This window comes from Pteronotus mesoamericanus, unplaced genomic scaffold (genome assembly GCF_021234165.1).
Source record: "Pteronotus mesoamericanus isolate MK-2021 breed Mesoamerican mustached bat unplaced genomic scaffold, CSHL_Meso_final scaffold_167, whole genome shotgun sequence".
In the NCBI taxonomy this organism is placed as follows: Eukaryota; Metazoa; Chordata; class Mammalia; order Chiroptera; family Mormoopidae; genus Pteronotus; species Pteronotus mesoamericanus.
In genome coordinates this window covers 31,823,351-31,850,010 of record NW_026555308.1, presented here as the reverse complement: position 1 = coordinate 31,850,010, position 26,660 = coordinate 31,823,351, and the positions used below count along the sequence as shown (strand labels likewise).

At 35.9% G+C, this 26,660-nt stretch overlaps 1 protein-coding gene across 3 annotated transcripts in view; it reads left to right on the top strand.

The window, feature by feature from the left end:
• The window catches only part of PRR16 (proline rich 16), a 260,062-nt gene that overhangs the window by 168,055 nt on the left and 65,347 nt on the right, over positions 1 to 26,660 (top strand). For 2 of the 3 annotated variants that reach the window (XR_008530509.1, XR_008530510.1), the window contains exon 2: positions 937 to 1,838. Coding sequence is in view for 1 of the 3 variants with exons in the window: in XM_054589909.1 (XP_054445884.1) it covers positions 937 to 1,692 (756 nt within the window). In the remaining 2 variants the exon portion in view is untranslated. The remainder of the gene's footprint in view (positions 1 to 936; positions 1,839 to 26,660) is intronic. The other variant, XM_054589909.1, reaches the window with a different exon arrangement.

Here is a 26,660-nt window from a genome sequence, read left to right as displayed (position 1 = left end):
CCCCTCTTTTATTACAACACCTTTTATTACAAAATCATAAGCATGTAATTCTGTAACATAGCAATATCACACTCAAGCACACTATATGACATTTTAGGTGGAATCTTCAAATTAAAACTGTAAATTATTACACCCATATTATTACCCTACCAACCACACTCAAGCAGGCCGTACTTCTGCCGGAACCTGTATATCTATTGATTTTTTTATAAAGAGGAAGAGGGAGGGAGGGAGAGAGACAAAGAGAGAGAGAAAAACATCCATCAGTTGCCTCCTCTATGGGCCCCGCCCTCAGATGAAACCCACAACCTTTTGATTTATGGGACGACACTCCAATCAACTGAGCCACACGGCCAAGGCTAAGTGTTTTGGTTTTTTGACTCACTTTGCTGGAGGCTGCCTCTTTTCTTGTGATTTTCCAAAAGTAAAACAATCGATGTGTCCTATCTATCCTAAGAGGACTTGAAACTCTTTGCAGTTCAGTTCACTTAGTTTTTTTATGATCTTAGTTCATTGATGGTCCAGAAGAGTTAGGATTTTAAAATTGTCTGACATTTTCGCATTTTTAGCATGAGATTAATGTTCTCCTGTAGCTTTCTACATGCTAAACAAAATCCCCGTCTCCTGTTTTTAAAAGTCTGTTATGTTTCTGCATCAGGATTTTATCTTGGTGGGCATAGGAGAGTTAAGAATAATGCATATGCATAAACAGTGTATTATATTATAGGCATGTGAAATCATTATGTTATCAAACCCCACTCTTATGGTAGCCGTTCAGTAAATTCATTGAATGAAAACATTATGCCATAATGGAATACACAATTCAACATTTGTCAAGACACCCATAGCAGAGTATAGCTAGACAGGAAGACATTGTTTCTAGTATATTTTGTTTTGGGTCATTTTTCAACACAGTTACCTTGTCCTTTCCACCAGGTGGTTGATCAGATTGATACCCTGACCTCTGACCTACAGCTGGAGGATGAGATGACTGACAGCTCCAAAACGGACACCCTGAATAGTAGCTCAAGTGGCACAACAGCCTCCAGCATAGAGAAGATCAAAGTGCAGGCCAACGCACCTCTCATTAAACCCCCAGCACATCCATCTGCTATCCTCACGGTCCTGAGAAAGCCAAACCCGCCGCCACCTCCTCCACGGTTGACGCCTGTGAAGTGTGAAGATGCCCAAAGGGTGGTGCCAGCTGTCAATCCAGTAAAGACCAATGGCACCCTTCTGCGGAACGGAGGCTTTCCAGGAGCACCAAACAAAATTCCCAATGGCGACATCGGCTGCACACCCAGTAACAACTCGGACAAGGTGTCCTTGCAGCCTCTGATGCATAGACCTGAAAAAGACAGGTGTCCCCAGGCAGGGCCTCGGGAGCGGGTTCGGTTTAATGAAAAAGTGCAGTACCATGGCTATTGTCCTGACTGTGACACCCGGTATAACATAAAACACCGGGAGGTCCATTTACACAGTGAACCTGTCCAGCCACCAGGAAAGCTTCCTCACCAAGGCCCTCCCCGCCCTCCTCCACCCCATCTCCCTCCATTTCCACTGGAAAATGGGGGACTGGGATTAAGCCACAGTAACAGCTTCCCCCCTCTCAGACCTGCAACTGTGCCTCCTCCCACTGCACCGAAACCACAGAAGACGATCTTGAGGAAATCAACCACTACAACAGTGTGATGTATGCCATTTAAAAACATTTTTGTTTTATTTTAATTTTTATATTATAAACATAAAATAATAAGTAATGAGCACTTTCTACTCAAGCAATAAAAAGCCCAAATATGTTAATCCTGCATTCAGCAAAGTGGCATAAAAGTCACCCGGTAAGTATGCAGTACATTATTTATATCCTGGGTATACACAATTTTAAAAAGTTGCATCATCAAAAATCACAGAATAATGAAAAAGATGAATATACTGTTTTTTCAATTGACCTGTGACAGTGACCTGTAATTTCAAATCATTTAATTTACTATAAGAGATGGGATTAAATTTATTTTATTCATGCCTCACTCATCTGTGTATTAACAACATATCATACTATTAACTTTGACCTAATACTTTTTATTAAGAAATTTTAATACTGAAGGAACATTTTATTATTTATTCGAAGGATGCTTGTCATTAGTTCTGCAATATTAAATGCTGAGGACAATACCAAAATGTTTGTGTTCTCTACTATAAAATTAAGATTCTATGTTCAGTTATCTATGTATGGAAAGATTTTGGTGTGTGGAAATGTCAGTAAACAGTAGATAATGGCAAAACCAAATGTTCCTCAGAATAAAAATGAAGCAGTGGTGCGTTTAGTCCATGTTAATATTCATCAAAGTGGGTAATAACACCAACAGAGTTTGGAGACGATCACAGTAAATGTATGTGATATTTTTCTAAATTAAATACCATCATTATGTCATAACTAGAACTTTACACATTTTCATATTATGTTTTTGGTACCTCAGTGGTTATCTGTTGAACGCCTCCTACATTGCCAACCCCTCTGAACCTTTCTCACGCTCAGTGTTACCCGGGACAGCCTGTAAGCCAGCACGCTGAAGCAGTGGGATGATTTGCCTCCTGCATCAGCAAGCTCTCTGCCCCCCCAAGGGAACCCCATTTAGAGGAGAATCATAAGGAAAAATAAAGATGCTTCTGGAACAGGGTGCTTTAGCAGTAGCTTAAGCTGATTCCACTAAGAGTTGAAAAATGCCAGGGTTCTGTTATTCATTCTGTAGAAGGAAGCAAATAAATCCTTTCTGCCTATCAGCCAGGAAAGGTTCTTTTCTTCAGTCTAATTTGCCGACTTAGGTCACTTATTCACCCATGGACCAAGTTTACTTCCCAAATGCCATGATTTGGACTGATGGGATATTCTGCCCAGGAACTAGAAATGAGTTTATCTCCTCTAAAATCATGATGACAGGTGCCTGCATGAACAATACTGTCCATTAAGTGGTCAGAGTAGAGGCAGTCATCTTTGGTGAAAATTTGTTTATTGTACAACTTAAGAGTACTGAAAGTTTTTAAACTATGGCTTTAATTTTTGTTGCTACAGAGAGGTAAGTATTCAATCATATTTCTTTGTTGCCTTTTTCAAGTTGTATCATGGTAATTTGGAATACTATTTTTAATAACTTCCCATTAAAAGATTTTAGTATATTTTAGGCAGAATGACATAATAGGCATTGCATTTTTAAATGAACAATCAAATGAGTAAAAACAAAGATGATAGTCATGTTCAAAATTTACTCAGAAAGACTTTTGTTCTGTGTTTGTTGGACATGAGGGTAATGTAAGAGAATAAATCTAATTTTTCTGAAAGTTACAAAACATAAGACCAATAATCAAGGAATGTCATAATCAAATCAGTTGTCAGTAAAGCCTTTGTCAGAGGATGAGTTTTTAAAAATATAATAATTGCATAATTAGTATAATTTAATAAATATAAGTCAGGTAAGCAAATAATTGATTTATTGAATACAAAAATAATAGATTCTTAAATTTTTATGCATCCATTTAGCGTGAAATAAATAAACCCAGGGTTTCATTAGTTTTCTAGATTTAAATAATTACCTTCTTTTTAATATTTATCCAGTGTTAGACCTTTTGATATTATAAACATTCTTAGAACACATGCAGTTTTATCCCTTCACCTCATCTTTCTTCCATAGCCTGTTACTATGACTCAGTAATTACCTTATTTACAGGAGGTCAGACATTGACCTCCTGTTGATATCTGGGAACCAATATGGATCTCAAAGTAGAGCTTCTTAGCAACTACAAATCATCCACTGAGTAGGTAACTTCTTTGCAATAAAGCAAGTCAAACAAGTTGGATAATTCAAGCTGGTCGAATATGGATATTGAGCCAGATGCCTAATCACGACCTTTGAGGTTTAAATCCATCTCTCTGCCTCAGACCTGCCCCGTGAAAAAACATCCTTTTAAGCATAATTTGTGACATATGCCCCAACTGCAAGACCTGTTTTTATTTAACAAATTTTTAAGTAACTACTGACCTAGAAAACTGAGTTAAATCCCAACCTAAAAAAATTTATAGTTACTGACCTTCTCTTATTATAGTTAATTATGTAATCAAGATTAAGTGTTAGATTACAGCAGTGTCAGGTTTCCCTTGAGTTTATTTGCTCCATGTATTAATGTTTTTCCATTAAAAATGGGATATATTGGGCCAATAGGTTGTTTTGTTTCTTTTTCCCCAACTGATGATTTGGTAGCATTCACTGAAACTTAGCTATGTCTTTAAAATCTACATAAATTTGTAAAACGTGGAAAGCAATTAACACAGGGCATCACAATATTTCTCTGGAATCTCATGATTAAAGTGTTGTAAGTGGTAGTGCCGTTAGTGTAATCAGCCAATATTGCTTTCAAAATTTAAATTCTGAACTGCAGGCTCTGCACATCATCCATTAAATTATCGTAACACATGATATATATTTTGTACTCCTGAAATGCCCAGAGCAGAAATGCTTTCCTCAAATCATTAAAGAAAGATTTTTTTTCACAATATACATGTGAATACTTTCAGTCACATATAGAGCAGTGCACACAGAGCCAACCTCCATACTCCTTTGAAAGTGATGTTTCTACAAAATATAAAATGGTAATACTGCCTATGATAATATCCATTCATAATGATAGGCAGAACATATGTTTTTTTTAAATGTGTAGCATTAAGGGAGGGGCAGGGAAAAGGAAGGGAAGGGGAAAGTCAAGGAACATATAGCAAGGACTCATGGACAAAACCAAAGGGGAAGAGCTGAGGGAGGGAAGGAGGGAGGGGGCAAGGGAAAGTGGTGGTGGAGGGGAGGCAGAGACAAATGTATTTAAAAAGTAAATAAATTTAAAAATAAAAAATAAAAAAATACAATAAAATAAAATGTAGCATTCATTAGTTCAATTGGAATAGAAAGGTTTTATCTTGTTGATTTAAACAAAGATTGTCTCACTTTTGTGATGGGAGGTTGTTGTATTCCTACTGATACAAGGCAAAAGGAAAATAAAATTGACCAAAGTTCTCTTTTATTTCCTACTAGTTATAGCAGTTATAAAAGGAAATAAAACATATTTTAGGTCATGCTTAAGCTAAATATAAAATATGGGCTCAAAAATACAGGGCATACAAAAAGAGAAATTTCTCACTCTTCCAATTTGATATTATTATATTCCTACCTCCCCTCATTAGTTTAATAATTCTAGAAAAAAAATAGTCTGCTGTTAACGGAAGTGATTTCGTTAACATAAAAATACCTGTGTTTGAATTATACCTGCATCTAATTATTTAATAAATAAAGGACTGAAACACTGTCTTATATAACTTTTTTTTTTTTTTGGACAAATCAGTAACTGAGTTGCTTTTAGCACAACCAAGAACAGCAGCTACACACAGTTTCTGGAACTATGCAAGACCTTTTATCTACAGGTTCTAATTATAACTCTTTTTGGATCCTCTGTGAAGGAAAGCCTGAGTAGTTCCACATGTGATTGCCCTGGTAATAGTGTTATCAAGCCATGAATCACTACCTTGACTGAATTTTTTTTCCATAGAATATATGCAAAAATGCAATGTCAAGTTTTGTAATTGCCCTGATTCAGTTCCTCCCACCTCTTTGTCGGTAGCCCATCTTTCTACAATGTGAACTCAAACGTGTAGCAGAAGATCACGCTATAAACCCTGTTTTGGCCTTTAGTACATATCTGATGCTGTCTACATTAGGGAATAATGTATGAGCAATAAAAATTCATATCACATAATTAGGTGAAATGCCCAGACTCTGATGATTAATAGACATATCAGAAAATCACATGGTGTTTTCTGGGTCAATTTGACAATGTATTTAAATTTTTAGACTACACATTTTGAAGTTTTGGAATCATTCAAGTTGCCTGACTCTGAAATAATGGCAGATATGATGCTACCATTAGGGCATGCAGCAGTGTTGAACATAAATCTGCAGTTAGCCACCTCTCTGTGGAATCACAAACACGTAGGCTGCCATTTCATTGGAACTCTTGGATTTATCATTCTGGCCTTTTGGGAAAAAATTAAATTGTAACATAAAATAGATTTGCAAATAAACCTTGCGTTAAAATATAGTTAAATCAACAAAGGATATAGAATTGTGTGAAGTCCATGGGAAAGTAAGGAGGAAATATTTCTTATAATTTATAACTTTTAGAGTGATCAAAGATAGGTAAGCTAATATTAACTGCTTTATAAAACTTTGCTTTATAGAACTTTACATACATTAGTTTCTCTAAGTCTCATATGAATGTATATAATAGTTATTATTATCCTTATTTACAAGTGAAGAAATCTAATATCTCAGTATCATTTTACTGAAATCAACCGTTTAGTAAGTGAGTTGGTTGGTATTTTAGTGACAGCCTGACTACCCATAATTTTCTCCCCACAACATCACCATTTAATTGTGTTCTTCATAGCCCCGAACTTGGCAAATTTTTCCTTTATTCTTAGCTATTATTTTGACGCTTGAAAGGGGTTACCTAATGTTGTTTTGACATTCTTAATATGTTTGATCTTTGCAGAATATGAAAGTGATCTCAGGCAATTTAGCTACCGTCTAAAATGAATGAGCTTCTGAATAATGCAAACCTCATTTTTTTCATGTATTGCCCTGGCGGTTCTACCTTTCAGTTTTTTTCCTGTAAATTCAAAGGCTGTTGATTATTTTGGTTTCTTCCCCTAAGGAGCTCTAATTTCATAGTATTAATGCTGTTTGACCCTGAATGTGTCACTTCCATTACTGGTATTTTGGTTTTGATTTTTATCTATTTAACATTCACCCTGACAGCTTAAAAAAAAAAAAAAAAAAAAAACCAGTAGATCCACTCTGTGGAACCACAGAAAAACACTGCATTAGAGCTTTCTCTAATAAAATAATTTCCATCCTTTTGTGATTAGCCTATAGATATTTGATAATGTACTTGTCAATTATCCTGATCATCAAAATTTTGGACCAGCTGAATAAAACAATGTGTGCCCTCCAGCGGGTTAGGGTTGATGTTCAAAAGACATGATATCTGACCCTTATCAAGTGCTTACTTCAGGCCAAACACACTTCCACATTTCCGTATGTATTATTTTTTCTCATAACATTATTTCTCCCTGATAAGAACCCAGTGTCTTAGACACTGTTATTATTCACATTTTACAAATGAGGAAACTATGGCACCACAGACCTGCTACCCAGTGTTGTAGAGGCAAGAAGTTGTCCAGCCAGAACAGTAAGGCAAGTAGGAAGCCACCAAAGCCCAAGTACTTTGCTGCCTTTCAGAAATGCCTAAAGCCCAGCCCCTGCATTGTATATAGGTCATCTTAGAGATGAAGGTCATTTCATTGAAACTTGCTTGAAGAAGTTGTTGGAAGATATGCAATAAGAAAAATAAATGTATTTCTGCTTAAGTCAAGATAGACTAGCCCATGCTGAAGTAACAAACAGCATCAGTTGTCTTAGAGGCATCCAGGCTATACCTTGCTCCCTCATAGTTTGTCCTGAAAACAAAATACTCTCCAGGGCAGGAGTCTCCCTTGAAGTCATTCAGTCATACAGGCTGCATTCATGGTGTGGAACCCTCATCTGGTCAGGCGCCCCCTTCCAGGACCACCAGGCCCTATATGCGTCATTGGCCAAAACTAGTCATGTGGCTTTGCCTATAGTCCCCACATTTCCATAGAGAAAAGATCCACATGGGTGAACACCGGTCCTCCCACCACTGTTGGTGTGTGTGTGTGATATGAACATATTATAGACTATTATAGACCTCATTTTGTCTTTTCCATATTTCCTGATGTTCATTTAATCCCACCGTAAATTAGGACACCATCTTATTTTAAACAAAGATGGAAAGGAAAGAAGTGAATCTGACAATGGCCCTGCTAAAAATTCAGTAGAGGAAATTGACAGCATTTATTAAGAAGAGGGATGAGATTTATGACAGCCTTTACCAACCCTATTTGTGTTCTGTGCGTGCACTATGTAGTTCAACATTTTAGCATATTAAATTTTCATTAGTCAAATGCCCAAATAGAGATTTTTTTCAGTAAATTGTCCCCATAATGATAGGTAAACCTAATTTGAAGACATACGTATTTATCCAGAATAGTCAAAGAAATATGAAAATCTTCTTATAGAATTTAGGTCATCGATGATGGAAATTATGATGTGTGGAGTTATAATATTAACTTAAAGGGCAGTATATTAAGATAAAAACATACATTTAAGACCAGAGGACTGGATTTGTGTCTCAATTTTATCACCTTCTAAGTGTCTCTGGTAAAATTGCTTAATGAGGTCTGAGGCTTGCTTTAAATGAAGATAATGGTGCCACTCTTTCCAAGTTAATAGGGCTCTTGAGTCATTAATTATTCCTCTCCTCTTATATATTCTGAGCTCACCCAACCCTTCTTTACATGTAAATGGCAAGGAGAAGAATATCAACAGAAGGATGCTGTAATTGCACAATCCACACGTGTATGTCTAAGCCATCAGGACTGTAAGATTCCACTCTTTCCTAGGCAGCAATGCTGAAAGCAGGTAAGGTGGATGGCTATGTGGATAGGCAACTTCAGGATTCCACAAGTCTACAGCCTTCAGAGGTATTGAATAGGGAGACTCACCAAATTATTGTACCTCTTTCCTTGCATATGTCAGAAATACCTCCCAAATTCTTCCTTATAACATCCTCTTGGTTGGAGTTAAGTAGACTATGGATGGAAGCATAGACAGTTGCTACTTAAATTTTATTACGTTGTTTGTTTGGGATGAAAGCTCTTCTGCTGACACAGTGGGTTATACATTCAGTCATATCTTCATTGTTTAACTGCCCAAATTTCAACTTTTCAGCACATGTCCCTCTGTGGTCACAAAAATAGAAATGATGTCCATTTCCCTTGCTTTATTTTGTCTATTTTTTCACAAGTCTTGGCCCTCTACTTGTTACTCAAAATGCCTGGTTTTACACTTTTTTTTACTGTAGATAAATTGATATATTTAACCATGCTCCACTACCACCCACTTCCCTAATGCTCTTCTCTCTGTTTTTCCTAGAAATATAAGGTACCACCTCCTCCCAACATATTGTTATAATGTCCTAATGAATTAATGAATGGGTAAATTCTTTACAAACCATAAAACCTCAGACAAATGCAAGTCATTCTCATTAATTTGTGATATTCTTGCCAAATTACCCATATTCCTCATTAATCTGGTGGTTGATTTGTGTTTGCCTAGGTTAGTACAAATCCATGAAATGATGGAAACTATTCTGGATTTCTTGTAACTTACACGCTGATATAAATAACTGCTGACTTTTTGATACACGATAGCCCTTTAAGGAACAGAGGAATGCAATTGGGTTTGGCAGTATATACTCTTAAGTCTTCACTTAATGTCTTGACAGGTTCTTAGAAACTAGGACTTTAAGCAAAATGATTTACATATAATGAAATCACTGCTACTTACCATAGGCTAATTAACATAACCAGGAGTTAAGTTCCTATGGCATATTTCTGGGGGCAAAAGCATCACCAAACTTATAAATAAAGACCCAAGACTCTTCTAATATTAAACACTGAAATAAGTGTGACCTATATATACATTTTAGAAAGATGAATGAAAAAAGTAAGATCATTATTTTCCAACCTGCTTAATTCTAGGGCAGGGTCCTCAGTGGCCAGATCGCCAGAAGCCCAGGAAGCAGATGGAAACCCAGTCTTGACAGAATACCCTTCCATTGCAGGGCATGCTCACACCCACACCCACACTCAGACTGGATCCACTTAGATATGCCCATTCACCCCACCTGTGCATCTTTGGGATGTGGGAGGAAATCAGAGGACCTGGAGAAAACCCACATAGACATGGGGAGAACATGTAAACTCCACACACAGGGGCCCTAGCGAGAAGCAATTTTTTCTTACCAACTTTATAATGAAAGAACATTGAACAAAGAGCTATTAAAGGACCTGCTATACTACCTTAAGGTATCTGGAACTTTTCTATAGTGAGTTAGATCTTGATGGTTCATCTAGGCTTATATAAGCAAATACAGAATTGTGTTTCATGTTATGATTTTAGCATCAAAATTCAAACAAAGAACCTCATACAACAACGCAGGCTTTTACACTGCCTTCTGGACTTCATAAGGCACGAGGGTCTAAAAGAGTGGGGGAGGGGAAACAAACACCACTGAAGATTGTGGAAAAGATAAAATGCACTTGCGGATTCTGAGTGGAAAGCAGAGTTTCCATCTGATCTTGGATCTTGGAAATGGGCGGTGATGGGGGCCGTGGTCTCTATGGGTGTGGGAAACTGACTCCATTGGCTGGAGGCTCGCTCTCCCCTCCTTTCCTGGCCTAGGGATGTGTTGACAAATCTGAAAGAGCCCCTAGTTCCTACAGAAGGACTCTGCTAATGGTACTAGAGAACCTGATTTCACTTTCCAAATGGTGAGATGAAGAAATCTGAGAGTATGTGTCTAAACATTTTAACATTTTATGGTATGGACACTAGAATACCATGGCGGGGGGATATTTTGGAATTTGTGAACCTATTCCTTTGCTTACACTAATGTGGCTCTCAAAGCTGTCTAAACATCTGAATCAGCTGGAAGGATTTACACCCTGAACCAATTAAATCAAAATATCTTTATGATGGGCCTGGATATCAGTATGTTTTAAATTTACCCAGGTAATTCTAGATTATCAACATGATTACAAACCACTAAATAACAGTATACAGACAATGATAAATCTGACACTACAATATTTTATTCTAATTTCAGTACTTTAGAGTCTGTTTACATCTTTTTCCTAAATGAGCAAGAGATAGGTATGTACTTGGAAATTTGTATTTTAGAGTTTCTGTGGAGTGTTAAGATCTTGTCTCAGTTAATGCAGCATTAAAAAAGTAATTCCTGAGCTAGAGATCCATTTAAGTTAAGTTTAAGTAAGGAATATATGTCTTCTATGTAAGTATTACCGCTCAAAGATTCTTTGATTCATTGGGTCAGTGTCTGTTTCAAAAGGTGAGAAGTAAAATATGATATTAAGTTGTGACAAGGACCAAAAGTTTAATTGTATGCATTTTAACAAATCTGTTTATCAGTAATGTATTTAGATATCCATTATTCTAAATGAATTATGACTATAGAATGATATTCTAACTTTATGACAATAATTCTTTATTAGTTAGCAGTTACCCACGTTTGTTGATGGTGCATTTAAACTGAAATATCAAATATAACATTCTGCCATTGTCAAATCTTATATTTTTCATGGCCTCTCTCAAATTATACTTTGTGCAAATCATGTTAATTAATTATAATAAACTCATGTATACCTTGGTATTTTTCACATATGCTTTAAACAAATTTTAAGTGTCTTTTATTTTTAGAAAAAGGAAGAAGTCAGTTTTTATTGTTTAGAAAAATATTTTTCATTAACATCTTCAAGATTATATTTTCTATTGATTGTTCATTTTTTTTATAATAGACTTCTATCTCCACATTAGCTCTAACAAAATTCATATTTGTCTTTATTCTTTTGTTTTCATTCTCTTTGGCTAAGGAAATAAAAGTCATTTTTGACATTCAGGACATAAGCAAGCAATAAGAACACAACATTAAAAGTATTCAAATTCTGTGTTAAATATTAAAGATGGCAATAATTGTAAATAATTTACAGTGCTCTCTTTTGATGGTTGATAATTACACTTAGAAACAAATATTGCCAATTAAAACACTTAACTGGAGCCTGTCATAAAATGATGTGGATTAGAAAAAAGTTGTAAAATAATCTTAAAAAAGTTTCAAGTATTCCAACGGAGAAGATCCTCATATGTCATTGATTGCTTACTGAACAATAGAAAGGGCATCTTTGAAAAAAGCACTTTCATTTTCACTCCTTTTTCAAAAATTCACATTGTATCTTTTATCATTCCCCTTTAACAGTTATGTACCAAATTTGAGAGAAATGTTCTCAAATTAAAGTATATATAAAAGCAGCTCCAGTCTTAGGAGTAATCTCATTAAAGAATAAAAAGAGAAGAGACAAATTTCATATTCATGAAAATCAAGCTGAGAGTGACTTGTATTTTATTAGTTTCGTAGAGAGTGATTTGGAAGAAGAAATTCTTGGTTTTAACTCTGGAGCACATTTAGACAAAAATGAACTTCAAGGTTTTCATTTGATAATGCTTTGAACATATCATCTCCATGCCTTTTGATGTGATGACACCCCTACAAATTCTTGCTTTATGCCTTTTATCAATTTCTAAAGAGGAAACTTGCAGTTTGGCTTTGGGAACACACTACTTGCCTTCTCTGCTTGGAATGTGGGGCAGATGGCGCAGGGCTTGGACTGGAGACCTTCAGCTCTCTGGCCAGGATGCAGCTGTCAAAGCCCCATCATGGTTATTGGCGCTAATGTGCAGGCCATTCAGGCCACTTCAGCAGGTGCTGGAAATAGAATTTGGTGTTAAATTCCTTCCTGACGTCTGTTCCGCCCATCTCCAAAAAATAAAAAACCGGCAAGGGATTTTTTTAAAAAGTTATTTAACTGCCATGTCATACCTGTACCTGATTTTTGAAAAGAGGCATTTGGGATTTTCAGAGAAATCTATTCAAAGAATGGTGTGCTTTGAAAGAGGGAGATGGAGAGAAAGCTTCTAGCAACTACTTACTAATATTTACAAATATTATATGCAATGTTGGGAATTGTACATATTCTATTTTATTTAATCCTTATAACAATGCTTGTCAAAGAAAAATAGCACCAGATGGGTTAAACATTTAAGGATGACTTTATTCAAGACTATTGCAATAGGGGTAAAGGCTTGGAATTATGAGAAAAAGACTGAACTCAACTCACGTGAAACAAGAGGCGCAGAGTCTCACCCTGTTTTGATCTAGTGAAAAGCACTGCAGCTGGGGAATTGGCCAGCTGTATTTGCTAATTGGTGTTTGCAGAAGTTAAGATCCTCCCCTCCCTCAGAGATTGGCAGACAGGGGCAGAGGACTGTCTTTCCTAATCATTATGTGTCAAAGGTTGGCTCCAGGTTGAGAAGGACATTCCTGGGTAATGAAGGGCAGGGGAAGGAGGCTGAGAGATTTATGTCTCAAGGGGCAGAGAAAAAAATTATAATTGAGAGTTTCCTAAATTTCTAAGAAAAGGAAGGTCAGAGGCTTAAAGTCAGGAAGAATTCTGTGTAAAGTTTGGTCAGGCTTGAGGGGAATGGTAAGGCTGTCTTGATCACCTTTTAGGTAAATGTCGTTTCCCTTGTAACGGAGAAACAGGGGCTTGAAGAAGTTAAGTTTACTTGCTCTAGGTCTCCCAGCTAAAAGTGACCAAGTTGTGACTTGACCATTAACTCTGATCTGCTCTGAAACCTGTGAACTTCCCAATAAGCTTCAGCCTTGTGAAATTTCCAGGCAAGAAGAGAACATTGTCTGCATAGAAGAGACAGAGTGAGTTCCTAATTATTTTCCTAAAGCTTTTGTTACAGAACAGAAAGAGTTCGCCCACGAGGTGCTAGTAGAGCCAAGCACTAGACACTGAGAATTGCAATGGAGAAATATTGGCTATTTTATTATGAATAGTGCCATCCATCAGAATGGGAAGCGGATGCTCAAAAGCCCTAAATCCCTGATGGCATGTAGTTACTGATTATATAGGGTGTTCTATAATGCTGGGAGCTTATTGGTTAAAGTTAAGGTAAGGGTGGTGAGTCATTTCTTCTGGTCTTGAGGACATCTCTGAAGTCTTTTCCAGAATCTTTCTGTCTAGTCTCCTAGGAAAAGTAGTGAGGGGAATAATTCTACCTTCCGGCTCAGGAACTGAAACATAGGTTAGGTCAAAATGTCCTCTTCAGCCTGCCAGAGGGCCAGACTTGCAATCAGCAGTCAGGTCTGGACTGCTGTCTTCTGCTGCCTGGGGGTTTCTGAATCTCAGGGAGGCAGAAAGGTTAGGTCTCTGAGCAGAAAGATTTCTAAAGCTAGAGCTAGGATTTAACACTATATTTTACCAAACATAAGGACCCTATGTTTCACTTTCCAACTCCTTTAGGGAAATGATAATTTCTAAAAGGGTTTTGTTTATTTAAATGTATTGTATGCTACATGGTCTATAGCTTTTGACAATCTTAATATTTCACTGACTTAACAGCAGATGCTACTTTTGATCAAGGGCCATCTAATCTGCCTGCCTGTAATGTTTCTCATTTCTAATAAAGACTTCTTACAAGCTGCAAATGATTCTCTTAGGATATTTGTGAAGCAGTTTTAGGAAATTTTTAGTTCCCTCTTAAATGAAAATTATTTGTTTATAGTACTTACGAGTTAAGGAACCATTTTTTTTTACTGTTCAAATACATTTGTCTCCATTTTCCTGCCACCACTTTCCCCTGCCCCACCCACCCCTTTCTCCCTCCCTCAATCCTTCCCCACTTTGGCTTTGTCCATGGGTCCTTTATACATGTCCCTTGATTTGACCCTTCCCCATGTGATCTCTCCTATAAATGGAACCTAATCAACAAAACAAAAAAGAAAGGAAAATATAACCAGCAATATTGAAAGAAAAAAGAAATTGACAGAAATGACAGAGGAGGAGGGAGGGGGTAATGGTGTAAATGCACCATTTTTGATAGGGGAAAAAGAAAAGAAAGTTAAGAATTTCATTAAAATCTTAAGAAAAACAAGGTATGGAAAAGTTGCTAGGGGCCCTGAAGGATAAGGGAGCATTCTGTTGCATATCAGAATTAAGCTTGGCAGCTAAGAAAGTATCACGAGTTTCAGATTCTTGTGGTAGGTTATAACCCATGGCTCAGGGGACTGAAGTATTTTTCCCCATTGGGTACTGGTCAGTGTTTCGTTTCTAAGAATGGAAGACAATATGTGTCTCTGAATAGAATCAGCATTCATGAAAATGTTTAATATTTCTCACTTTAATATTAGTCTTGATTTTTTAATGTGTCAAATGATAGCCATCTATGTTTTGGGGGTTTCTGACTACAGTAAAAGGCATCTCTTACACCCAGTAAAACCTCCTCTTGAATTTAGCAACTGCCTTTCCCTCTTCCAGTCATGCACTTAATATAAAAAAAGTAGTGAATGTTGTTCATTTTCCTTGCTTTTAGTCTTAGGATATATGAAAGACAAAAGATTCTTTAAAAATTATTTTGATAATAAATGCATCAGAAGCTCAGAAAATACCAATCAATTGCTCTAATCATGTCTATTTATCTCAGCTCTTTAATAGAGTGGTGACTACTTGCTTCTCTTCTATCAAAAGGGTCAATTTCTTTCATGATAATACCAATGAGCTCCTGGTTGGATTTTAATTGTCAGAAAATGCTGTTTTTAGGGTACGCTGCATGAAATTACATTAATTGTCTTTATTTGAATTTGCCATTGTTTTGGTAAACCACAAACAGGAGACGCTAAAAATACTGTTGTTATTATTATTGGGGAAATAAAATGGAAAGTAGATAGGAGACAGCTGCGATTTTATGAGGTACAAGAAGCCATTGCCAAGGACTATAAACACTAGGAGAAAGATTACTGTGCGTTGTATTAAGCATGTCTATTTCATAAGAACAGAATTAAACTCTATGTACAGGCACGGCTTCCCTTTTTAAGTGAGGTAAAATAAAAAGCAGAATTAGAGAAGATGCATAGGCATTATCAAACACATTTAGTTTAAGTTGGCCATTGTTATAATGGCATCCTCACACCATTCTTAACTGATCATCTGCATATGCCAATACTTGCAGCAGGTTTCTGAGCGATGAATTTTATCATCCCCTGTCCAAAATAACTTTTACATTTATTTTTCATCTTTGGCACTCCTTTAAAAATCCTTATAATTATATCCAATTTGTGTATAATAATCTCTTTCTGGAAAAAAAATTATACTGAAAAGAAACATTTTTAATTATTTTGTCCATGGGTCATACATTGTCATTTTTTCAGAGATTGGTCATATCACTCATTACATTTTTCTCCCTATAAATCCCATGAATCATGTGATACCTTAGCATGGGTGACTCCTTGTTATTCTTCAGTCCTTAGTCTAACCATCACGATGTCACTCCTCTAAGGGACCTTTTCCAGATATCTCTCTTCCTCTGCCATCTGTTATGCTCTTATTATAGATGGACTGTCCTAGTGTAACATCCCAGTGTATAGTTAAATATCTGTGTAATTCATTTATACAAACTATATATCAAGAACCTACCATTTACCAGTCACTGTTCTGAGCTTTGGGGAAATAGCAGCAAACTAATGGACAAGTTCTAGTGCCAATGGAATCTGTATTCTGATGAGGGGAGGAAGAGAATCAACCAATGCATGTATAAGTATCAATATTTTCTTTTTATTAGAACTGACAGAGGAGTAGATCATTCTTTTACCTTGAAAAAGATTACTAGAGCAGACTACTGAAAAGATATCTGGTCAGAAAATGGAGTAAGAAAAGGGAACAATGCCTGGCACTATCTGGGGAAGAGTATTTCAAGCAAAAGGAACAACATGTAAATCCCGGGAGCCAGCTTGGGCTGTTAGGTCAAAAATGAGGCCAGATTGCTGAAGCAGAGTGAGGAATTAGGAGTGGGCAGGAGGTTGAGGTTGTGACAAGATTATAATTGATTAATTTCACTCACATCTTCAGGACTGTGATCTTGAGGGTTGCACATTTGAGTGATGTGTTTTATTCCCAACACAGTGCAGAATCTGGCACATATTAGGTCTTTAAAAAATATCTGTTAAACTGAAAAAAAAAAACATGACTGAGACGCAGGGATTAATGCCATTCTGGTGTTTGGTCAATCAAAGCAGAATGAACAAAATGGACCAGAACGTTCAGGGACCTCCAGCAGTTTGATGTGGCTGAAAGGGAGGTTAGAGCTTAAGGTACTGCAAGAAATAAGAAGTGGATTGGTGCCAGACCATGGAGAGCTCTTGGCGCCACCAGAAGATCTAGGAATTTATTCTATAGACAAATACGAAGTTGTTGGCAGGGTGTGACGGAATCGAGCTTTCACTTTGGCAGTTAATCTGCTGGTAATGTGAAAGATAAGGATGTAGGTGGAAGGAGGGGTTGTATATAAAAATATTAACATGGTAGAATCTACAAGATTTTAAATATATATTTGGGTGTAGGGAAAGTAGTCTTTGTGGCACCCAGTTCTCTGGTTAGGGACCTGATGACAGTGAGTCCATCAGAGCAGGAAGATCATTTTCTGTGAATAGGGAACAATATTATCATTTATTGTTTGAATCGTTACTTGTATGTCTGCTTGAACAGACTTCAAAAAGTAGGAAGAGGACTCCGTGTTATATCACTCCATCGTCGATTGTTTTCGGTGTGATGACTTACACATATAATTATTCATTAAATATTCAGGATTTTACATACCAACACATTTTATTAGATGTACATTATATGCCTGAGAAAAGAGGAGGGGAGAGTACTGTGTGGTTGAAATGGCATATAATTCCCTCTCAGTTTTCCTCGGGAATAAACAGATGATTACAGTGAAGAGTTAGCACAGAAAAATGAAAGGAGCTAACTGTTATCTTTGCCATATTGTCTGTGAAATAAGATGATATAAAAGTCTCCAAGTTCATTCAAGGGTTTATGGCAAATCTTGAAAAAATGAATTTAGACATGTTGCATTACTTATGATGATAAATCAAACCCATGAGGTAGTTTTCTCAAATTGTGGATGGTATGTGAAAAGAACCAAGTATTTTTATTTTCCTAAAGAGGGTGATTTTCATCAGCCTCTATCAAAACATTACTTGATTCTCTAGGCTACTCTAATTAATCATAATGAACATGTAGTTGCAATTACTCTGTCTGGTCTTTTAAATAAGTCCCTTCATGCCTAATATCTCCCTTCTGGGGAATTTGTCTTGATGTCTCGGTCATTTCTCCAAAATTATAATGTTACTGTATTGCATTTCACATAGATATGAAATGAAAAAAAAGAATTATGAAATTTAAATGTCCATTATTATGCTTTCTTTATGTCGTCATGTTACTAATGAGTAGATTTCACATCTCTTGTACCTAAAAGCACCATATTACTTTGTCTTTCATTACACAATTAAAAGGAACATACAATACCCTGAAAGGGTATTATATAGACACAATATTGGATATTTAGTTGCCTGAAACATCCACTGGTTCCTGCGATCTCACAGCTTTTCAACAAACATTAATCTACTAAATGCAATGCCTGACCTACGGCATTCCAGGCACTGGAGAAACAAAACGAAATCATGACATGGTTCTGCCCTTCTGAGGTTATATTTAAAATATATTATTTTAATACCTAATACTCAAGTACTTATATTTCAAACTTGTCAATATTTTCTTAAAAGTATGAATAAATAAAGCCACTTACGAGTTTACATTAGTTGAAAGCTTATCCTCTGGTAAACGGTAAAAAAAACCCTTACATTCGTAACGTTTTTATTAATATCTGTAGTTATCAATTTATTTTATATCATCATTGATTTCCTATATATAAATATAGTTTTAAATATAGTATTTCTCCTCATCACTTTGTGTGGGATATTAGTCAGTGCCTTTTGTAGGTCTGAGGGGAAATGTTCCTTTTTTAATCTTCCCCCTTTGACCAGACTTGTGTCTTGATGGCAGAAAATTAAATTTAATAACTTTATAATCAAAAACATCTTGATATCCTAGCTGCCACCAGCTCTGGCCTAGCGCCGTAAGGGCAGCACCTCCCATCCCCCCGGGGGTGCGGGCTGAAACTACCGCTTTCTCCTGGACCGTGAGCTCCTTCACTGCAGGAATTATTTTTACGCTTTTGCGTGTTCAAGGTCCCAAGAAAAGTATGGGCAGAATGGTATTAAATTATTTTTTTCTTGAATGAAGAAATAAATGAATACTATCATGAGAAGGCAAAGGAATACCTGTCATCTAGGGGAGGAATGAGCAAGCTCCACCTGCAGCATTTCCTAACTCAGACTCTTTGAGACGGGCAGGCTGTGGCTGAGATCTAGTAATGCCGACCTTTCAGAAATTGGAGAGGCGAGAAGATTATTATGATAAACACACATATTTGTACTTGGCACCAAATTGGTTCATTTTATCTAAGGAAAAATATGTTTATGCAGCTCAGGACTGAATATAGTAAATAAGGGAATGCCAGGGGTTGCATATGATTTTTGTAGTTCTGATAATGCTTTGAATATTAAAAAATATATGAGGGAAGTTGAGTGGTAAATAGTTTCCTTTTTGTGAAACAAAATCAGAAAAAGGAATTATCTCCTTCAGAGTCAGAGGACAGAGTAATTTTCTGTGGGTGTCAGGAAGTCACAGTGGCTCTTCAGCTCTGGGTGCCTCCTATGGCAGAGCAGCTAGAGGGGAACAGAAGGGCTTAGCTGCTCATTTGGGTGAAGGACAGTAATGTCTGCACCACTTTCCTCAGTACCTGACAGTTTGTTAATTTTTTAAAAAGTTAAGTAAGAATGATATGTTCACAAGTTGCACACTGCTCAAAACCAGAATCCCACCATTCTCCCCTGGATCTTGTAAACACAAGTCGCATTCCAGTGAGCTAAGGCAGCTGTCATTGTCACAAGTTACTATTTTGATTCTTTAGTCTTAATAGTTATTATTTTATTGTGTTTAATAGTTCATAGTTTAATATTTTTTAATAGTTAACAGTGGCTTGGGCAGGTAGAAAATGAAGAAAGGCTTCCTGCTGGTTTTAGTCATGTGGGATGTAGGCTAATGGAGAGGTTATCCCCATTGCCCTTTCTGACTGACTTGTCCACTCTTGATGGGGAGGAAACATTCTGTGCCAAGTTCTCATACAACAGAGATGGGTCCTGGGTTGTATATAGTCAGAGCACCCCTTTGAGAGTAGCCGTGGCGGGCTTGCAGGCCCTTCTACCCACCTGTGGAGGAGCTTTGTTACCACAGTTTATAGGAGAGCAGCAAAATGTCTTTGCCATTTTCCACACGGGTCCTCTAAACAAGTCTTCCCATTATTGCAAATAGGACACCTGCTCACCAAATCACTAAAATCCCTCTTTAGCCCCAGAGCACCCCTGATATTTCTCTTAACCAAAATCACAAAAGTGTCTTATTGCTGAATACTGAATGTCCTGTCCTTGAAATTGTCACCTTCCTTGGTGTCTAAGACTTCATCCATAATTCCTTCAGTTGTTTTCCTTCTTTCTTACCTGTTTTTTTTTTCTTGCCAAGTGTATCTGTACCTCCAAGATTCTGGACTTACCTTCCTTTGCTTCACATGTTGCGTATGTTACCAGGAAAATCCCTTTCAGGCTCATGGCTTCAAGTTCATTTATAAGCTAAGGACTCCCATATTGTTGTCCTCAGAAGAATATTCTCTTAAAAATGCCAAATGTGTTTTTACCTTCCTATTACATAACCCACAATTGGAATATAAACCTAATATGTTGAAAGAAGAATTCAGTCTCCTCCCCCAAAACTGTTATTTTTCTTTGAAACATCTCACCCACACCACCTTGCAGACAGCCATTATAATAAGCCATGAGAACACTGCTTAAACACTTTGAATAGTTCCTTTGTATATAAAATGAGCATATTTGCCATGCAGATATATAGTTGATTTCACAACTGTTGTTTAAAAAAAAAGTGATATATTTCATGAAGTTAAATAAAACTAAGATTTGAGATGTCAATTCATGTTAAAATATGGAGGCACAGAAAAAATAAATTAACTAGGAGAGTCTTCCATAAGTTTATTTCAATAATTATTAAGGAAACTTTTAAATATGTGAAATTGAGGAAGTCTCTTTATTTGGCAAACAAGTAATAATACAGAAAAAAGCTGAAAATTATCAAAATGTCCAAAAACAAGCTTGATTAAGTCAACTGTACAATATGTAGTTAGTGTAATAATAGGTATTATTAAAAGTAGTGGGTTAGTGTTTATAATTTAACATCACATTCATAAATTATAATGTAGAATTATAAATATTGTTTGGTCAAATTATGTATCAAAGAGTATTGCATAGAAATATATTTCAAATTACATATTGTGACTCTATATATGAAAGCTGATTTAACTTTTTAAATACTATTTGTAATTATTTTATAATTTAGAAAATCAAGTCAAACTGGTAAAGCAGCAGTCTCTTATATAAAGAAAATATGAGTATAACCATTTAAACAGCCTACATTATTTTGAAATACTAACAACAAAAACCTTGATTTTTCCAAAATGACTTTTTTCCACAAGAGCCTGGACTCATTTTGCATATAAAAATATGGGGCATAAAAAGAACAAATGATTTTTCTCTCTTCGTAGACCAGTGAGGAGGCAGTTTTTAAGTTAAATTTTAATGAAATAATTAGGAAGTGATCTTAAGAGAATATTTTTTTATTACTGGTAAATCATACCTGTCCAGATTACACAAAATTCCCATAGGGTCTCCATATTTAAGTAATAGATAAAAAGGGATAATTTGAAATCAGCTATGACCTTGAGCTTTGCTGGTTTTGTTTTCTCTTGGGAATTCATGTTGACAGGTTTAAGAAGAGCATTTCTTCAGACTCTACAGGAAAGCACTTCATCTGTCTGTCAAACTGAGTGGTGTGTTTTTCCATATCTGAGCAGCAGTAATCTGCAATCCGGGTGCTCAAATGCCTTGTTTTTAACATGGTTTACCCTGTTTATTCTTGCTATATTCCTGTGGCTACCATATATTATTATTAAATCATTTCTTGGTGATTCTTTTTGAAACCTGCTTCTATTGTTTGAGACTCTTATTGCAAAGCTATAGGCATTTTCAGAATGAATAACTGAAGCTTTAGTTTGGTACTTAAATAGCAAAGAATGTACAAAATGCCATGTGTTCGGTACACCATTTGTGCTCTTCCCCTGCCCCTCTAAGCCATTTCATTCTAGGGTGCTACAGGAGCCTATCGTCCCCTATTGATAAAGTCAGTGGGGCTCCAACAGCATATTTTTGTAGATTCACTGCTCATGATTAAATCCTTTTGAATGCTAAAGCGCTGCAATGTAAAACATCCTCTAAGCTTCTTAGAATTCAGAGAAATCCATCTAAGACTGAGAAATCCACTTAGGACTGAGAGATTTGAATTTGTGGACCCCTATTTTTATAGCTCAAGAAAGCCAATAAAATGATAAACATGGATTCTTTCTGAAATTAGACATTTATGGATTCATATTCAGATTCTGATATTCTCCAGCTATGTGGCCATAGTTAAATTTGTAAATCTCCCTGAGCCTTCCCTGGGAAAGTGGCTGAATAACACTTACTTATTAACATAATTTTGAGAATTAAAATGAGTAGACATATGAAAGTATCTAGTATTGTGCATAAAAATTATAAGATGCTCACTAATGGGTTTTGAGGGTTTAGTATGTGGCCAAAGTTGCACTGATAACAGGTTATTCAAGCAGTTCTCCATTTACTGGGGTTTGTGTTTCTATTTGCTTATTGTCTCCCCTCCACAAGTGTATAAACCTCATGGGAGCAAGTATCTTTTTTGTTCACAAGCGGATGCTTGAATAAATTAATGAATGAAATACCTGATGTAAATCCTGAAGCTGAAGAGTGAATGGCCACATGATATAAGTGGAGAGGCTCAAAAGGTGTCCTTCAGGAAGGGGTAGCATAAGCAACAATGGGAAGAGAGACAGAGCATGGTAGTGGGAGCAACTGCCATCGGTTTGATATTGCTGGGATGGGAAGGGTAAGATGGAGAGGAGCAGCATGTCATGAAGGGCTTTACATGCCATGCCAAGAACTGACCTTCATTCTGCAGTTTGGTGCCTTTCAACCTCTCCTATGTGGATCCAAACGGGCTCCTCAGAGAACTGTAGAACTGCTGAGGGAGTAAAGAAGAAGCCATGTGAATGGGGGTTTATCCCCCACCCTTGTTTTTCTCCCATAACGAGGTGCCAACGAGAAATCTTTTCATTTCCATAACATATTTTGAGTGATATGTTTTAGGGTTTTGGTAATGGTTTCTTTTTAGAAATGATTCAACTACATTACGATAGGTAGAAAAATACTATTTTAAAGGTGACAATGTATTTGGTGCAGGAAAATGGTGTGGAAATCATTGTATTTTGGTTAGATCACCAACAAGGTCTTTAAAAGATATATTTTCAGGCTTTTAAGGTGGGTAACAGAGTTAATCATGGTACACGCGATGTGGAAAACACAAGAGGCACAAGTGGATTTCAGTGCGAAGATATACAACATTTCAGGTCATATAGACCTTGAAGAACTTCTGGACTATTTAGCAGTAGGTGTCCAATTAAAAGTTAAGTAGATGAACTGAAGCTTGGGGAAATTTCTGGGCTGAAAACATAGATTTGAGAGTCACTTAGGACATAAAGGCCAAATTATAACAGTAGATAAAATCAACCAGTGAAGATTCACAAAGAGAAGCTCAGTGAACCAAAAATGGATCATTGGGAATTATTCTTTTAGAGACCAAGGTAAAATAAGGAGTCCAGAAAAGAGATGAAGAAGAAATTGTAACCAATGTTCAAAGAAAACAAGAACAGTTTGAGGACAAGAGAAGCCATGAACATGTTGAGTTTAAGAAGGATAACAGTGTGAAATCTAATGTCTGGTGGATTCGTCAAATTCAGAGTCAAAAATATTATAATTCATACATATGAATAGTAAAATGATTACTTGCCCTGAGATGCTTTTTCTAGAACTCGTATATCAACTTAATTTTACTTCTCATCGGCCTTAGCAGAGAATCCTTTTATCTCCCTTTTTTTTTTTTTTTTTTTTGGCCTCTGGACTCACGTATCTATTTCCTTAGACTAAAAACTATTCATTTGGAAATTAAAGTTAATCCTTTTATCTTCTATGAGGCTGTGGAGATATCAATAAAGCATAAATTATAGACTAGAACAGCCTAGCATTAAACATGGGCCCTTCAGCCACTGTTTAAAGGATGGCATTTAGGTTTTACAACATTTGTGGGAGAACTGATATAAAAGGCATGACATAATTCAACAAGTCTGGAACCCAACAAGAATTCCTATGTGGATGTCTGATAGAATATTTTCCTTGAGAAGACAATGATCTATGCAGATAATAGGTATTTGTATTTAAAAGTATACAGCCAGGTAAAATGTATTATAAATTATGATTATAGAGACCAAGAATGATGGTGCAGTCATCTTCATAAATGTTTTTCAAATGCTTTTAGGCACTGAATGTAATGATTTGGACTGTTTTTCTTATGAAATCTGGGCATGTTGCTGTTACAATGTTGTGCTAGATGTGGCTCAAATCAAATCAGCAAAGCCAATTGTGCACACCTTTTCTCAACTCCACATTTGGTGATGGGTGCCATGCTGGCAGTTTGAAATTGGTCATTCATGGGAATATTTACCCCCATGAAACATGGCTAAAAGCACAAATCAGGATTTTTTTTTCTTTCCTTTTTTTTCCCCTTAAATTTTTTTTTCCTGGACTACTAGTTGTTAAAAGTTACCAACAACTCACTGGAGTTGCCTCAGTGACAGAAGAGACGGATCAATGCAATTGGCATTTATCTACTCCTGTAGTGAGTCTCTTTAGAATGCCCTAGTACACTGGGACACAAGTGCATGGGGCAAGTGTATACAGTCTTAATTTCCACAGCAAGGCAAGGATGGCAATGAAAGCACTTTATTCTATGCATTGTTAGATCCAGTTCTATTTGAGTAGCCACCCTTCTAAAGTGTTATAATGTTTTAACATGTACAGGTTCATAATCACTTGTGATCCTACCATTCCACTAAACTGTTATTTTAATTATAGAACTTGTGCTACATTTCTGCCTGTATTACTGAAAATTATTGAAGTTTTGCATAAAGTAGCTCAAGAAGGTCTATAACTATGAACATTAGACCTATGCTCAACTCTCACAAATTATCTACCTGGCAACTTTCTAATTATGCAACTGGGAAGCATCTATAGTTTTCAAACTGCGATTCCACAGACCCTTTCTGGATCATCTAGTTGAATTACCCAGCCTTCTCACAGTTTTCCTGAACTGGTTAGAAGTCCATTTTATCAATTGACCTCTTTCTATTTATTTTACAGTGTTTTCAATGTGTCCTTTGGTTTGAAGAATATAGATATATAGATAGATATAGATATATAGATATATGTATATATGGAGTCCTTTACCAAGTAAAGTACTTTTACTATTGCTTGGATACATTAAAATATATTTAAAAGTTTTGTGTATCTTATTTCAGCTTATATCATTCCTTATTGAAAGTTATGTGTGTAGGGGGATAGATTCTACTAATTCATTAATAAGACTGAATGCTTTTTTAATTTTTCAATCTCCTCTTGATTTACGTAATTTTTAAATTGCTTCTTTATATTTGAAGATTTTTGGTGAAGTTCTGAGTATGCATAGCCACTACATAACTTTACTTTTACACTTTCGATTCAAAAAGATTTCATTTTTTAAACTATCTCTGTTTCGGTTTACCCATTTATAAATTTACTGTCCTTTTAAAATTTTAAATGTTTGATATTTATATACATGTATACTAATTGATTCTTATAATGCTAATTGAGCTCCTATTTGGGAAGTTAGTATTTTTAAAGTTAGTTATATGAGAAAACTAATAATTTTTCTCAAAGCACTTATCTTGACCATTATTTTATGACTAAATCATAAAAATTGCAAAATTTTTAATGTTAGAAATTTTATAAACAGTTATTTAGTGGTATGTCTTTGGTTTATGATCCTTGCATTTCTCTTATTTTATTTTAAATCTACTAGTTCCTTAAAAATTATGTGTTTATTTAGATTCTGAGATACATGCAAGATAAAATAATTAGCATGCATTGCATTTGAATATTGATCTATTTTTATGACGTAAAAACCTCTTGTGTTTCAAGCTGTCCTTTCCTGCATCAGCCTATTACAGCAATTTTAAATCCGTGTGCCACAAGAATTTTTAAAATATGCAATACCTAACTATTTAGTCAGGGGCACTGACCTCTTTTCCCTTAGACTATCAAATTAAACTTTTTTGTCATATCAGCAAAGAATACAATATATTTTTTGGTGTGCCACAGAATTTTGATAATTAGTTTATATGTGCCATGAGATGAAAAAGGTTGAAAATCACTGGCCTGTTATATAGGGCTTAATGCAGAGCTCCCTGATTTTAAGTCATTTAGAAAAAGAAGGGTAGACAGTATAACAACAGCTAGAAACATTAGTGGTGTTTTTATTTTTTTAAGGGTTAAAAGTTTAATCATTTAAAAGTATTTTAAATGATTAAAATACGCACAACCAAATGTCTGAATTGACTTGGAGGAGCTTGAATAAGGAAGTGCTGAAGGGTCCAGTTTCTGTCTGCCTTCTGATGGTCCTATGCTTACATCTCTAAAGAGAAATCTTAATTTAGAAAGTATTTCATTTAAGCAGTTTTGAACACCCAGGATAAATCTAATATGTGTGTTTTAAGTTTAATCCTTGGAAAATCTAGGCAAATACTCTTATTTTATATACTTATACTAAATCAATACTGATGTTAGACAATGTACTCTTAAAAAATTTAAAAGAA